General features: G+C 32.3%; 1 protein-coding gene across 1 annotated transcript in view; it reads left to right on the forward strand.

The window, feature by feature from the left end:
• Nucleotides 1-10,218: 10,218 nt before the first annotated feature.
• The window catches only part of LOC123271071 (protein dachsous), a 296,162-nt gene continuing 291,325 nt past the window's right edge, over nucleotides 10,219-15,055 (forward strand). Inside the window, exon 1 of the mRNA XM_044737301.1 lies at nucleotides 10,219-12,944. Coding sequence (XP_044593236.1) covers nucleotides 11,172-12,944 — 1,773 coding nt within the window. The 5' untranslated portion in view covers nucleotides 10,219-11,171. The remainder of the gene's footprint in view (nucleotides 12,945-15,055) is intronic.

The raw sequence follows: 15,055 nt of genomic DNA on the forward strand, positions 1-15,055 counted from the left end.
AACGAACCCGGTCCATGGTCCCTGCTCTCTTCTCTGTGGCAAAGATGAGATCCGTAGCACTAAAGCTAAAGGTAAAGCTAAAGCTAAAGACACACAAGAGTGTAGCTGTAGCTATATAGGAAGAACACGACACTGTATTATTTTAGCCATTCCAAGAGTCTGCAGGCATCATCAGAAATCATTGTCGAATCCATATAATCAGCAGACGATTACATGCAACCGTGATTTTAAAAGCACTCTAATAACAACAAGAACCACCAGCTCTCAACTGTGGTAGTGCGTATCAAACTCAATAAAAAATTAGTTTGATGAGCTCATCGAATTATAGAAATTTTGTTACTTTTATTTTGCAAGTTTTTTTTTGTTTTATCCTTGCTAACTTTTGTTTATTATTTTCCTCAATCAATTGATAACTCCAGGGCATACATAAATTAGGCTCGCTCTTTAAACAGAGATTAGGTCAGTAGACAATGAACCTCACGCGCAGAAGAAAAGATAGTAAGCCTAATTTTTGATAAAATCAATATAATATGTATAACAAAATTTATTATTATTTTTTATGATAATGAATACTTGCTGTGATAAAACTAGAATTTGAAATTAGGGCTAATTGACAAGAGAAACAGAAAAAGTAATAATGATCTTTTTTGTAGGAAATTTAATTCTCTAGAGAAAAGGTTTCTTTGGATTTTCGATATTTAATCCAGAATTTTGATTTAAAATTTTTTAAATGCCTGGATATGGCCGAACATATATTTAGAATTAAATTGTAGATTTAAAATTTAGGTGAATGATAAGAGATATGAAAAAAAATGATTTTTTAACTTTTTTATAGAGAATTTAATTTTCTACAGAAGTTACCAATAATTTTTTTGGATCTCCAATTTTTAGGGCTAAATTTTGAATTAAAACTTTTTTACTATCGTATTATTTATATTATTAAAAGAATAGGCAAAATTTTCTGGCCAGTGTATTTATATGATAAAATGGGTTTTTACGGTTAAATTTAGTATCGTTGGAAAAGTCTTGATCTGGAGTTGTGATTTTTCAAGGTTTCTTATCATGCTCATCAATAGTCAATTTATGATGATAAGTATTTAGGTTGCTTTTGAAAATGCTCTATCTCTAGAGACATAATTGAGAAATGACCTTGTATCTTGTGAACTATAGAGATTTTTTAAGATATAAGCTCATCCCGATGTTACACTCATTGAGACCTTTCATTTGAGTACCCACATCAATTTTTTATATATTTATATATTATATATATATAAATGTATGAAAAATATATCAAAATGCATGTGGGTACTCAAATGAAAGGTCTCGATGAGTGTAACATCGGGATGAGCTTATATTTTTAAAAATGTTAATAGTTCACGAGATAGCAATGTCAGTTCTTAATTATTGACATTTTCAAAGATATAAGCTCATCCCGATGTTATACTCATCAAGACTTTTCATTTGAGTACCCACATCAATTTTTTGTATATTCATATATATTATATTTATAAATATATGAAAAATATATTAAAATGCATGTGGGTACTCAAATGAAAGCTCTTGATGAGTGGAACATCAGGATGAGCTTACACGTTTACAAATATCAATAATTAAGAAATGACCTTGTATTTTGTTAACTATTTACATTTTTGAAGATATAAGCTCATCCCGATGTTAACTTCATCAAGACCTTTTATTTAAGTACCCACATCAATTTTTCATATATATATATATATATATTACATATATGTATATATGAAAAATATATCAAAAATAGATGTGGGTACTCAAATGAAAGCTCTTGATGATTGTAACATCAAGATGAGCTTATATCTTCAAAAACGTTAATAGTTAAGGGGGGCGATACATGTAAAAAAAAAAAAAAAATCTATTTTTTTTTTTTTTCATAAATCTTTAGATTATCATCTCAAAAATATGCCTGTAAATTTTCAAAACGCAATTATCATTATTTATATATTAAAAAATCATTTAAGTGCTTCGCCTCAACTCGGCGCTTGAGCGCTATTGAAGTCTGTAACTGAGCGCTCGATTCTCGGTACCTGGGTTTCGAATTTACACTCTTGGGGTCACAAGCTTTAGGGGAAAACCCCAAAAAAATTAAACATCCAGCTCCATTACATCCTGATGTTCAAACTCATATTAAGCCGATTATTGACGATTTATCTCGGAATGACTTGCTTGAAAGATGTTTAGGTGGTCACACTCAGAATGAAAATGAAAGTTATAATTCTACTATCTGGCGACTTTGTCCAAAACATCTGAACTCTGGACTGAAGATCGCAGAAATTAGTGCTTTTATATCTGCAGGGTTGTTCAATGATGGATTTAACTATATCTTACGAGTTATGAACTCATTGCAAATAGATATTGGACGCCAATGCATGTCCTACAAAGAAAAAGTCGATGAGCAAAGGGTGAGTCGAGAAAATCGCCGCAGCTCTTTGACGACCAAACAAGCTCGTCAAGCATGTCTACAGGAGCTTGCAAAGAAAAACGAGTTCTATGAACGCACCGAAGGACTTCTATATGGCCCTGGAATCGCTGATTAATCGGTAAGCCACTGTAATCATATAGTTTCTGTGTGTCAAAACTTTAAACGCGTTTTTCTTGAAACGACTTTTTTTAAATTTGCGGGCGGGATAACTCAAAAAGTTCTCAACCGATTCCAATGAAATTTTTTACACGTCTACTTTATAGTAATAGCTTCTAGTTAAACCTCAAATGTTCCAAAAAAATTTTCAAAAATTAACCCTTTTTACCAAAAAACCATTGAAAAAAATGAGAAAAAATCAAATTTTTTTTTCTGAAGTGTGCCAAATTACGATTTTTTTTACTTTTTTGATTTTTTTTTGGTTTAACTAGAAGATATATGTTTTATAAACACGTACAAACTAATTTTTTTAATTTCAGATTACCGTACGAGAAGTGAGAACGCCCGCAAATTGATGTCTTTTTCCAAGAGGGTCTCGGCAGATTCATTTTTACGGCGGCCATTTTGAAAAAAAAAAATAAAAAAAAAATCTTTACTTGTACTTTAATATATAATAAATAACCCTACAAAATTTCAAAATGATTCAAGTATTCCTTCCCAGTTTAAAATATCCTTAAGAAACGGTAAAAATTAAGGCATTTACATGTATCGCCCCCCTTAAGAAAGTACAGAGCAATTTAACAAATATCTTGTGAACTATTTACATTTTTAAAGATATAAGCTCATCCCGATGTTACACTTATCGAGACCTTTTAGTCGAGTACCCACATCAATTTTTCATATATTTATATATATTATATATAAATATATGAAAAATATATCAAAAATGCATGTGGATACTCAAATGAAAGCTATTAATGAGTATAACATCGGGATAAGCTTATATCTTTAAAAATCTCAATAGTTAAGAGTCTACAGTGCAATTTAACAAAAGTCATTATTTAACAAAGCAAAATTTTATTTATTTATCGTTCACAAGTCACGGCAGTCACATAGTGACTGCAAAGTTGCTAGTCAATAAATAAGTAAATAAACTTGAAATTAAAATTTGAATTCAAATTCCGGCTTAATGATAAGAGATACGAAAATAATGAGAACTTTCTTGTAGAGAATTGAATTTGCTACAAAAAATTCTCTAATCATTTTTTTATATCTTCAATATTGAGTCTAAAATATTCCTTTTAAACAATTTTAACCTTTCGTACTATCAAAAATTAGAATTTAATTTTAAATTATTGCAAAGAAAAAAATTATTAAAAAAAAAACAATTAAAAATGACTTTTCACTCCAAAATTTTAAACTTCCTTAATTTTATTCACTTTACTCCAATTTAATAACAAATCTTATTTTTTCACCTTTTTATTCCAAGTCGTACTTAATTCTATCAAAATTCAGATTCAGTATTTAAAATTAAAAAAATTACTCTATCAATTTCATTCTCTTTCCTCTAGAAAATCAATTGAAACAATGTCGGTAAAATAATACGTAGAAATGTTGTGATAATTACAACACAACTTCTGTATACTACAAATTACAACATAATATTACACGCGATTTATAATTTAAAACGATCAAAGCGGCATTACTTTTTCTTCATAGACCTCCAGGATGATTATGATGATGATGATGATGATCATCATCATCATCCGGTCCATCAAAACCTCAAGTGAAGCATCCACCAGAACGGCGGTAGACTAGACCAGACCGCATTTACTTCCTTTATGACCGTTAAAAGCCTTACTCGGTTGTTCATAGTCCTAGGCAAACAATAAGATCGATGATGCACCGTGTACCAACGACTCATTGTCCGTCTAAGAACTAAGAAGTAGGCGGCAAATGTATGCTGTGTTATATTATGTGTGCCTCAACTTTTCTTCAACATCTTTTCATTTACCTGCACTAGAACCCACACCGCTCCTCCTTTAGGATAAATTAGAGGCCCGAGACCCAGGTACCGGTTCTCACCCCATATGTTCTTATATATACATATATACCAATGGGAAACTCGGTAAATAATATTAATCGAGCTTACTAGTTTGGACACTTGAATGTATTTTTAAAAGTACCAGTACTGTAAGCTGAAGAAGAATGCCTGGAGAAACGATCTCTGATCTCTCCAGTCAAATTGAGTGTAATGTAGAATTGAGGAACCGTTTACAAATAATCCTAGGTAGCATTCAAGGAACTTTTTTTTTTCAAAGTTATTTATTGCGAGATATTTATCTTGAGAACAAAAAAAAAATTGGGATAGTTTTTTTTTTATTATAAAAGTTCCTTTTAAAGGTCAGGACGGAAAATTTTTTACTGCTCCAGATTTTTGAAAGTTCAGAATGTCAAAAATTGAATTTTTAATAGAAGTCGACAAAGATTTTTTGAAACTTTCTTCAGATGCCGGATAAATATTTTTAAATTAACAATTCAGTACACAGAAAAAAAGGTTCAAAGCCAAGAAAATATATTTCTTACTAATTATTTTCTTGAGAAAAAATTTTTTTTTTACAAGAAATTTCACTTATTCTAAAAAGTAATTCTCTTGCTTTAAGAAATACGTATCTTGATCCAAGAAAATTTATTTAAGTCAAGAAAATCTTGTTGTTTTGAGAAAATTCAGCCTCTTGCTCCAAAAAATTTAGTTCTTGATAGAAGTAAATTTTCTTGTCCTGAGAAAATTTCTCTCTTGCTCCAAAAAATTAAATAAAAGGATTGAAGTAAATTTTCATTAATATTTTCATTGATTAAAATGTCAAATGGGAAGATCAAATAATGTTGAATCATTTTTTTTCATTCAATATGTATAATTGCACGCTAAAATAATATAAAATGGGTATCAAATATTCAAGAGAAAAATTTTCTCAAGGTGAGAAAATTTTTTTCTCATCTGAAGTAGGTGGCGCTGCTTCCCTAAAGTATCTAAAAATCTTGATCAAATATAAAAATTTATTGTATCAAGTATTTATGATGTGAATTAAGAAAAAACTACTTCCACAAAAAATAGAATTTAAAGAAAAATTTTTACTTCGGCAAACACATCTTCAGTCTTCCTTCAGGCACTCGAAAATTTTTTTGAGCCAAGAATTTTGTTCTCCAGTCAAGAAATTTTCCTTTCTGTATAATAATTGTTGTTTTGTCAGACTTTTATTTATTTGTTTGGTGGTTTATTTATGTTGTTTAGTGTGTCATTTTTATAGAAACAATTCAAAGTTCGTTGATATTGATATTGACAAGTTAAGAGAAAACATTTTAAGTTCTCTACTTTGAAGGTTTTAAAAATCTTGAGCGAGCTAAAAACAATTTTTTATCGAGTTGATTTTTGTCGAGGGCTTTTAAAACATTATAAACTAACAAATTTACATAGACAGCTCGTAAAAAAAAAATAGTCGGTTATTTGCGGCGTTTTAATATATACCGTGGTAAGTTTTTTCTGGAAGCGAGAACCGTAGCCCATCTAGCGGTGAAACCAAGAACTAACTTTTAAAAAATCTTAGTAGACATAAAATTCCCAACATTTTTTATCTAAATAGTATATTATAGAATTTCAGATAAAATTTCAGAGGTAGAATTTACAAGAAATATTTTTCTTTAGTATATATTATCAACCATTTCAACATTTTAATGTTAAGAAATTTTTTTATCGAGCTAAATATTGTCAAAAGCTCTTAAAACATAAAAAAGTAACATATTTTCATAGTCAAAAAATAATAATCATTTTTTTGCGGCACCTAATATATACTCTGGTAAGATTTTTCTGGAAGCGAGAATCACCGGCCACCTAGCGGCGAAACCGGGAACTAACTTAAAAAAAATCTCATTTGACATGAAACTTTAAATATTTCTTATCTCAATAGTAAATTATTAGTTTTATACAAAAATTCAGAGGTGAAATTTATAAGAAATATGTTTTTTTACTATATTATCAACTATTCTAATACTATAAATGACAAAAAATTTTTTATCAAACTAATTGTTTTTGAAAGCTCCTAAAACATAAAAAAGTAAGATAATTTGATATCACACTTAGAGAAAAAAAAACTACTCGCTTTTTTGCGGCGTCGTTCTATAATCTGGTAAGATTTTTCTGGAAGTGAAAGCCATAGGCCACCTAGCGGTGAAACCATGAACTAACTTAATAAAAATTTTATTAGACAAAATTTTCAAGATTTATCATCTACATAGTAAATTGTGGAATTTTTAAGAAATATTTTTCAATATATTATCAATCATTTTCATACTTTAAAAGTCAAAAAAATATTTTATCAAGTCAATTTTTTTTCGAAAGCTCTCAAAACATTGAAAACTAAAATATTTTAATATTTTGATATGAAATTGAAATTTAGAGAATATTTTTATCAAAAATGAATGGAATAAATTGATAAAATTTTTCTAAACTTAGTAAATTGTTTTATTGTTACATTAGGTATTATGTGGTGAAGACTCATGATTGATAATAAAAAAGGATAATTGTATTTTATTATTCCGGGAATTATCAGCGTCAGCGTTGATGGCAATTTTCGGTAGGCGCGTAAATTACAGGAACCCGAAAATATAAAATGATGACCAGGATGATGATGATAATAATGACCAAACCAGAAAAGAATAAAGAATGAAGGAAGAGGATAGAAGTGAAGAAGAGGTTGATGTTGATGTTGATACTTTGGTTAATCTCATTTTTAGTTGCTCTTCCCTGGCGCTGGTCATTAAATAACGGCCCGAAATTATTGCTGGTAAATTCAAAAAGAGAGACCGAGCTAGACCACCTACACATCCCGAAACTCCATTTGTGTTTAGCATTGTAGACTTTTCTGCGAAAGCCATCGGACAGCGAATTGGCTCTCGCGGTTTTTCCTCTCATTGTGCTCACTTTTACGCATACCCGGCTTAATTCTTATTCCTTTCCCTTCCACCCGAGAATCGAGGGTCTCAAGTCTTGAGTCTTGGGCTGAGATTGCTGTTATTGTTATTATTATTGTTGTTATTATTATTCTTTGTTTTATTCCATTGGTGAAGTGGTATCCCTTCGTAGAACAGGGTTAAATGTGTACATGACGATCATTTCTTTAACCGACATTAAAGCCCAAGTCAGCTTGTTCTCTGTATAGTTAGACAATAGAATAGATCGTACGATAAATCTTCACGTCTTTGTTCTTATTATTTTTTTTCATTTTTATCCTGTACCTTTTATTCCGTTGTATCACTCAACGAAGTAAGGAAGTGCCAACTAATGATACCTTACTATTTTTTAAGTTTGTTACTTTAGTGACAATCTCCGTTTTTAATGATTAAACATCGTGTTTTTTATGCACCGGTAGAAGGATTTGTTAAAATTTGATAAGCTCAATTTTTAATCAATGATTTTTTAACATTAAATTATTTAGTAAATCTATATTATTAAGAGAATAAGCAAAATTTTGTGGCCAGTGTATTTATAGGATAAAATGGGTTTTTATGGTTAAATTTGGTATCGTTGGAAAAATCTTGACTTGAATTTGTGCCTTTTCATGATTTCATATCATTCTCACCAATAGTCAATTTATGATGATAAGTATTTAGGGGCGATTCCGCGGGAGACGATTTTTGACATAAATTTTTAAATCACAGTATTTGTTACTTTTTTTATACTAATTTTTTTCAATTTTAAGAGGGTAAGAGCATTTGTGTTGCACGACATCGAAGTCTAATTTGAAAAGCAAATTAGTTTTGATAACTGCTACTAAAAAAAAAACGTAGAAAAGTTGCAAAAAAAGTTACGCAAAAGTTACTTACGCGTTTCTGATTTTTACAGCGATTCTGACGATGAACCTTAAGTCTGATAAATCACCGACTATTCCAAACAAATAATTTATTTTAGTTACATAGAAAAGTGCTAATTAGTGATACAGCATCTATGATCTCATATCTTTAATTTAAAGTTACATGGAAATTTTTATATTCACTACAGTGAGACGTGTTGCACCCGTCTCACTATATTTCTTGCACCCGTCTCATTATATTTCTTGTAAACAATCATAGAAATTTTCAATTTTTTTGAGTTATTTGTGATAGCTGCACAGAAAAATAAACGGGACGAAGGAAATGGTGACAATGCAATTTTTTCCGGTTATTAAAATATTATTTTTCTTAAAGAGCGATAGAAATAGAATGAATTAATAGTATATTACACACCTAGGGAAGTAAAGTAAGAAATGTCTCAGATCACATGTAATTGTTGGCTGAGGCGAAGCCGACGTCAACAAACATGTGATCTGAGGCTTTCTTATTTACTTCCCGTGGAGTGTATACTATTTTTTTGCTCGACGAAGGCAGAAAGGGGCAATTTCGTTTAGCGCAGCGGGCCGAAAGTTGACGTTTTCTGCCCGTCGAGCAAAAAAATATTTAATTTTCATAAATTTTATCATTTTTATCATAAATCCGCCGTGAGAATGAACAATTTGAAAAAAAAAACATTCAAAAAGATCAATTTTTCGATTTTTTATTTTATTTCAATTTTTTCTAAAATAAGCTTAAAGGTGAAGCTTCATTTCTGCATAATTACCGAAAATTCGTCAACTAGGTTATCCAAAATCGTCAAAATATTTTTTAATTACGCAATTATGAAAATTTGAATTATATCATCAGGAATTTCCGTAATTTTTTCATTAAATCATGAAAAAAAATTAACTTGAATTAAGAGAAAAATTCTTGAACCAAAAATATAATTCTGAAGATTTTAATTCTCTTGAATCAAAATTAACAATTTTTAAACCAAGTAAAATTTACTTAAATCAAGAAAAATTTCTTAGCTTAAGAATTTTTCTACTTAAATTAAAAAAATGAAGTTTTCTTCATAATTATTTTTTGATTGAAGTAAATTTTTTTTTCGCACATACACATTAAAAAATTTTGCGTCATTGCGTCAAAAAATTTTGTGTTAAAAATTTTTATGTTAAATATTTGACACTTTTTTGTGTTGATTTAACAGAATAGGTGTTAAATTTACACATAAAAGTGTTAAATATTTAACACAAAAATTTTTAACACTAAGTTTTTTGACGCAATGACGCAAAATTTTTTACTGTGTAAAAAGAGCACGGGATTACTTGAAGTATCTCAAAATCCATTCGTCTAAACAATTACAAAAATTTCAATCCAAGATCGCCAATTCCTCCAAAAAATCTTCTCATGAATCAATTTAATCTCTATTCTGGATAAGATAGACCACCTTGTGACAAGATTTCACTAAAGTGTCCCAAACTAACGTCGAATAAAATTGGGACTTCTATTAGAGCCTATCGATCCCAGCTCTAGGGTTTGTCCCAACTTGAACAAGCCAATTCTTCATGAAACGCGATATTATCCGAGTAATCTGAGGCCCCAAGGCTAACTGGGGTGTCGCCAAAGTCAATCATGCGTCTAATTGTCTCACAAATTCCGGGATAGGGTTTAGCAATAAAAGTTGGAACCTGACTCTATAAAAATTGTAAATAAAAGTATTGTCATCTTGTCTCCATAACGTGGGCCTGGATCAGGTGAAAGAGCGAGAGAGAAGATCCAGAGTCTCAATTCAATCGAGGTAAAAGGAAAGGTTTTGTATAGGTGCGCTACACCAGTACAAGTACTAGCTTAAGCTTTACTTTGGTATAGTTTAAAACTCAAGCGTAGACTGCAGCAGCAGCAGCAGCAGCAGCAGCAGTGAGCGTACCATAAAACAGGCCCTGTACCCCCACTAAAAGATGGCCGCTGTTTGCCAGGTAGTGGGGAGTGGTGGGGAATAGGGGCCCGATTGGGTCTGCAGGTGCCGCCATGTCAGTGCATGCCTAGCCTCCAGCCGCGTAGTACTCACGATAGGCTTTGCCGCGACTATACCATCGATTACATCCCAAATATTTTGTTTATTTATCGGGCTAAGCGATTATTTAACGCCTGTCCGAACTGTTATTCCAAAAAGTTTCCTAACAAGTTAAGACTACCAGTTGTTGGATTGGAGCAGGCTTTTTACATAAACAAAGAAATTTGTGTGAGTGACCTCTGCGTTAAGTGAGTCTGTAAATTCTTGAATTATTGCAAATTACTTTTGAAGAAAGTTGAATCAAAAACGGGATTTGTTGATAATTTTTGGGAATTTAAGCCCATGTGTGTCTGCTATTAAACGACAGAAAGCTGTCCTTTGGACAGAAAGAGGAAAAGAGATAGAACCAGTGAATAAAGGAGAACACACGACACACACGTTCTTCGAGGTTCGTTCGTCTTGTTCTTCTTACCTTGTGTGCATACGGTACCTTGAATATCATCTCATACCTAAGATATACCTCCAAGGTTATAATCCAACAAGTTTTGCAATTTTAAGTTTGAATTTTCCCGCCCTTAAGCTATTTTAACTATCATTCGCCTATTAGTTGTAGTTAGCAAGGAAATGGTACTATTTCCCAATCAATCATCAATTAGTGGATCTGTGTTGTGATTAGTGATCAATGTGAGTGTTTATTAAATAATAAATAAGTTTTGTGTTATTTATATCAGAGTGAAAAAAATGGTGAAAGTATAAACGAGATAAATAGAAATTGTGATAATCATTTGACAATAGTTAAGAAAACAAAAGTAAAAGCACCTCCACGTGTTAATAAGCATTCGGAAGTAAACATATCAGTAATGAAACATCAAAGATAATAAAAGTAGAAGAGGAGAGATGGAGGAGGGGACGATGATAATGGTAGACGGTGGAGGTGGATTTCGAGGTGTAGTCAGGTTACAATCATCACGAATGATCCAGCTACTGCTTCTCAGCATCCTGATCACGTTATTAACCCCAGGCGGTGTAAATACCGAGCAAGTACGACACCTTGAAGTATCTGAGAATGCCCCACCAGGTAGTAGAGTTGGTTTCATCGACCTTGAAGGCCCGCCGTATCTCATTGTTCCGGTAGCAGGTTCCCCGGTTATCAGTGACTTGACCGTAGATCCAGCAACCGGGGAAATAAAGACCCGGCTCCCGCTGGACCGGGAAACTAATCCGTCGTACAGCTTTGTAGCGTTGCCTCAGCGAGGGAACATCCGCGTGGTGATCAAAGTTCTGGATGAAAATGACAACGCGCCAACTTTTCCCGTTGATCATGTAGACATCGAGTTTCCCGAAAACTCGCCGCGGGACGCAAAGCGGGCCTTGCCCCCCGCTAAGGACCCAGATTTAGGGCAGTACTCCACTCAGAGGTACGAAATCGTCAGCGGGAACTTTGGAGATGTCTTCAGATTGTCTCAACATCGAGGAAGGGACGGAGTTTTGTATTTGGATCTTCAAAATTCAGGAAATTTGGACCGTGAAGCCAGATCTTCTTATCAATTGATAATTGAAGCGTTGGATGGAGGCTCGCCGCCGCTGAGGTCCAGGTTGAAGGTCAACGTTATCGTCCAGGATGTCAATGACAACCCGCCGATCTTCAACCAAACTAGGTACACTGCCAGTGTTCCCGAAAATGCTACCGTAGGAACTCCTGTGTTGCAAGTTAACGCCACTGATTTGGACATTGGAAGCAATGGGATGATCGAGTACTCGATTAATCGCAGGCAGAGTGACCGCGAGGAGATATTCAGAATTGACAGCTCTTCTGGTATGGTCTTCGTTAACAAGGCTCTGGATTTTGAATCCAAAGAACGGCATGAATTGGTGATAGTGGCCCGAGATTTGGGCGCTCAGCCGCTTGAAGCAAGCGCCTTTTTGTCGGTTTACGTGACTGATGTGAATGACAACCAGCCGACGATAACGGTGATATTCCTTTCGGACGACGCGACACCCAAAATAAGTGAAAGTGCCCAACCAGGGGAATTTGTCGCTCGGATTTCGGTAAGTGATCCAGATTCGAGGACTGAGTATTCCGATGCCAAAGTCTCTTTGGTCGGGGGAGAGAACCACTTTGGTTTAACGACACGTGACAATATTAGATACCTGGTGGTGGTTGAACGTCCGCTAGACCGCGAAGAACAGCCGGTTTATGACTTGGCCGTAGAAGCTACTGATGCTGGAACGCCTCCTCTTAGGGCTGTCAGGACTTTCAGGCTTCTTGTGACGGACGTTAATGACAACGCGCCTGCTTTTGAACAGGAACTGTATGAAGCTCATTTGTTGGAAGCTTCCGAACCCGGGACTGCTGTGATCAAAGTTAAGGCCACGGATGTCGATGAAGGTGTTAATTCGGTTATTAAGTATTCGTTGAAGAACACCACCTGGTTTTCTATTGATAAGGACACTGGGCTGATCAGTACAGTGACACATGTGGATTGTGAAACTGATCCTGCTCCTAATCTCGTTGTTGTTGCTACCGATTCTGGTAGGCCTTCTTTGACCGGGACTGCTATTGTCAGGGTTACTGTTCATGATCTTAATGACAATGAGCCTATTTTTGAAAAACCGCTTTACAATACTAGTGTACCTGAGGATTTGCCTGTCGGACACTGCTTTATTAAGGTGAGTTTGATGAGTTTGTTTACTGAGGAGATAAGCGAGGAATTTCGGAGGTAAATTATGTTTTTATGGGTAAAGATGAAAAGGATTTTAGAAAAGGATTTAATTCAAGGGACGTTGTTTCTTAATTTTGGGGAGATTATTTGCTGTTTTTAAGTTTACTATCGAGTTTTGTTATCTTATAGGTAGACATTTTTAAGTATTTTATGGTGAGGATATCTTTTAAAAGTGATCATAAAAAAAATATGGAATTTTTTTTATCAGTTTGAATTTTTTTAGAGAAATCGTTGTTAAGTTTTTAAGATTAAATATTAGAAACACTTGAAAATAATCTAGTAAATTTTTTTTAGTTTGAGAAAAAAATAACGAATATTGATAATAATAAAAATTGAGTACGAAAAGTGATATTATGATAAGGACCTTTTTTTAGAATTTTAACTTTCTAAAAAAAAAGGTTTTTTTTTTATTTTTATTTGTATTTTTGATAGTTTAGTCGGAAATTTAATTTTGAGTCTAGAAACTAACGTTCTAAATTTTTGGAAATTCATTATTAATGTTAAATTTGAAATATCTTCGGAAATATTGAGTTTAGAGAAAAAATGTATTACTCTGATAGAAGGATTTGTTTATTTTTAATAAGCTTTATTAACTGTTAATAAATGATTTTTTAACATCATAGAATTTAATAAATATTTATTAACAGTTAATAAATTATTTATTAAATACGATTTATTAAATGTTAATCAATATTTATTAATGGTTCCAGAATATTTGTTAACTGTTAACAAATATTTATCTAAAATAAAAAGCAAAAATAGCAATTTTCTTTTGACACTCTTTATAACCCTATAGCTGAAATACATGATAATAATTCAATTCGCTAAATATAAAAGATAATTATGAGCTGTGATAAAATTTGGTATTTTACAATAAATGTAATTATAATGTAATATAATTAATGCAAATAATTTATAAAGATGATTTTTGTTTATAAGCAATCTTCATATCATATGACATTGCAAGCAAAACAAATTCACTAAAGAAAATATTTATTAACTGTTAATGAATATTTGTTAACTATTAATAAAAACTTATTAACTATTAATAAATGTATTTTCCTCCCAAATAAATATTTATTGAATGTTAAAAAATATTTATTAAAATTTAATAAATTAAATTATTAATAGTTTATAAATCTTTCTATCAGTGTAGAAGCTCAAGTTAAAGATTTTCAGAATTTTTGAAAACTTATGATATTAAAAAAAAAAACTTTATAATACTTTCTTATGGAAAATCAAATTATTTAAAAATTTCGTTTCATATAATGTTTTGATATCTTCGATAGTTAAGCCAAAAATGAAATTCTAAATCAGAAAATTGAATTTAGCCCCAAAGCATGTAACTGATAGAACTTTAGCTTCTCAAAATCTAGTTTTTTTTGTATCAATTTTTTTCAAAGCTATCCTGTGCGTCTATGAGAAGAAACGTTCTCGAGAACTCGTTTGAAAGTTGATGTAGAAACGAAGGAAGGCGAGCGAAGGGGTGGAGTTTTTAGTTTTGAGCCGGGAACGGGCCGTCGAATCGACTCTTAAACCGCGACCTAAAATCGCCGGAGCAAGAGAGATGAGAGATAAAAAAAATGTTAAATATATAAAGGCAAATGGACGGATGAAAAATCTGTAATTATAATAATTACAGCCGCGTGGACAACAATTATAAATCAGCATTGTACTATGCTGAATGGTGAGTTGCCGAAGAACGTTACTCAATAAAATATCGTGGCAACCGGGCCATTAACGATCCGTAAACTCATATTATATATATTAATATGTGTGAATGTGGATGGATATAAATACAAAAACATAAATGTATTAATGTGTTGAGGATGTTGCATCAGTGAGGTCCTGGATGAAATGTAGATTGAAAAATGTTGTAATTTACAGAACCAATTTCCGTCTGGGGCTCGGGTTGACAAAATCTAAACCGTGATAAAAAAAATTATTCTGCATCACTGGCTCTACATTTATAAATATTTTATCTCCCTCTTTCACACGTTTGCTGATCGCGATTCGTGGATACGCCGATACGCAGGTTATGAATGACAGCCGTTCTGT

Source organism: Cotesia glomerata, linkage group LG8 (genome assembly GCF_020080835.1).
Source record: "Cotesia glomerata isolate CgM1 linkage group LG8, MPM_Cglom_v2.3, whole genome shotgun sequence".
Taxonomy (NCBI): domain Eukaryota; kingdom Metazoa; phylum Arthropoda; class Insecta; order Hymenoptera; family Braconidae; genus Cotesia; species Cotesia glomerata.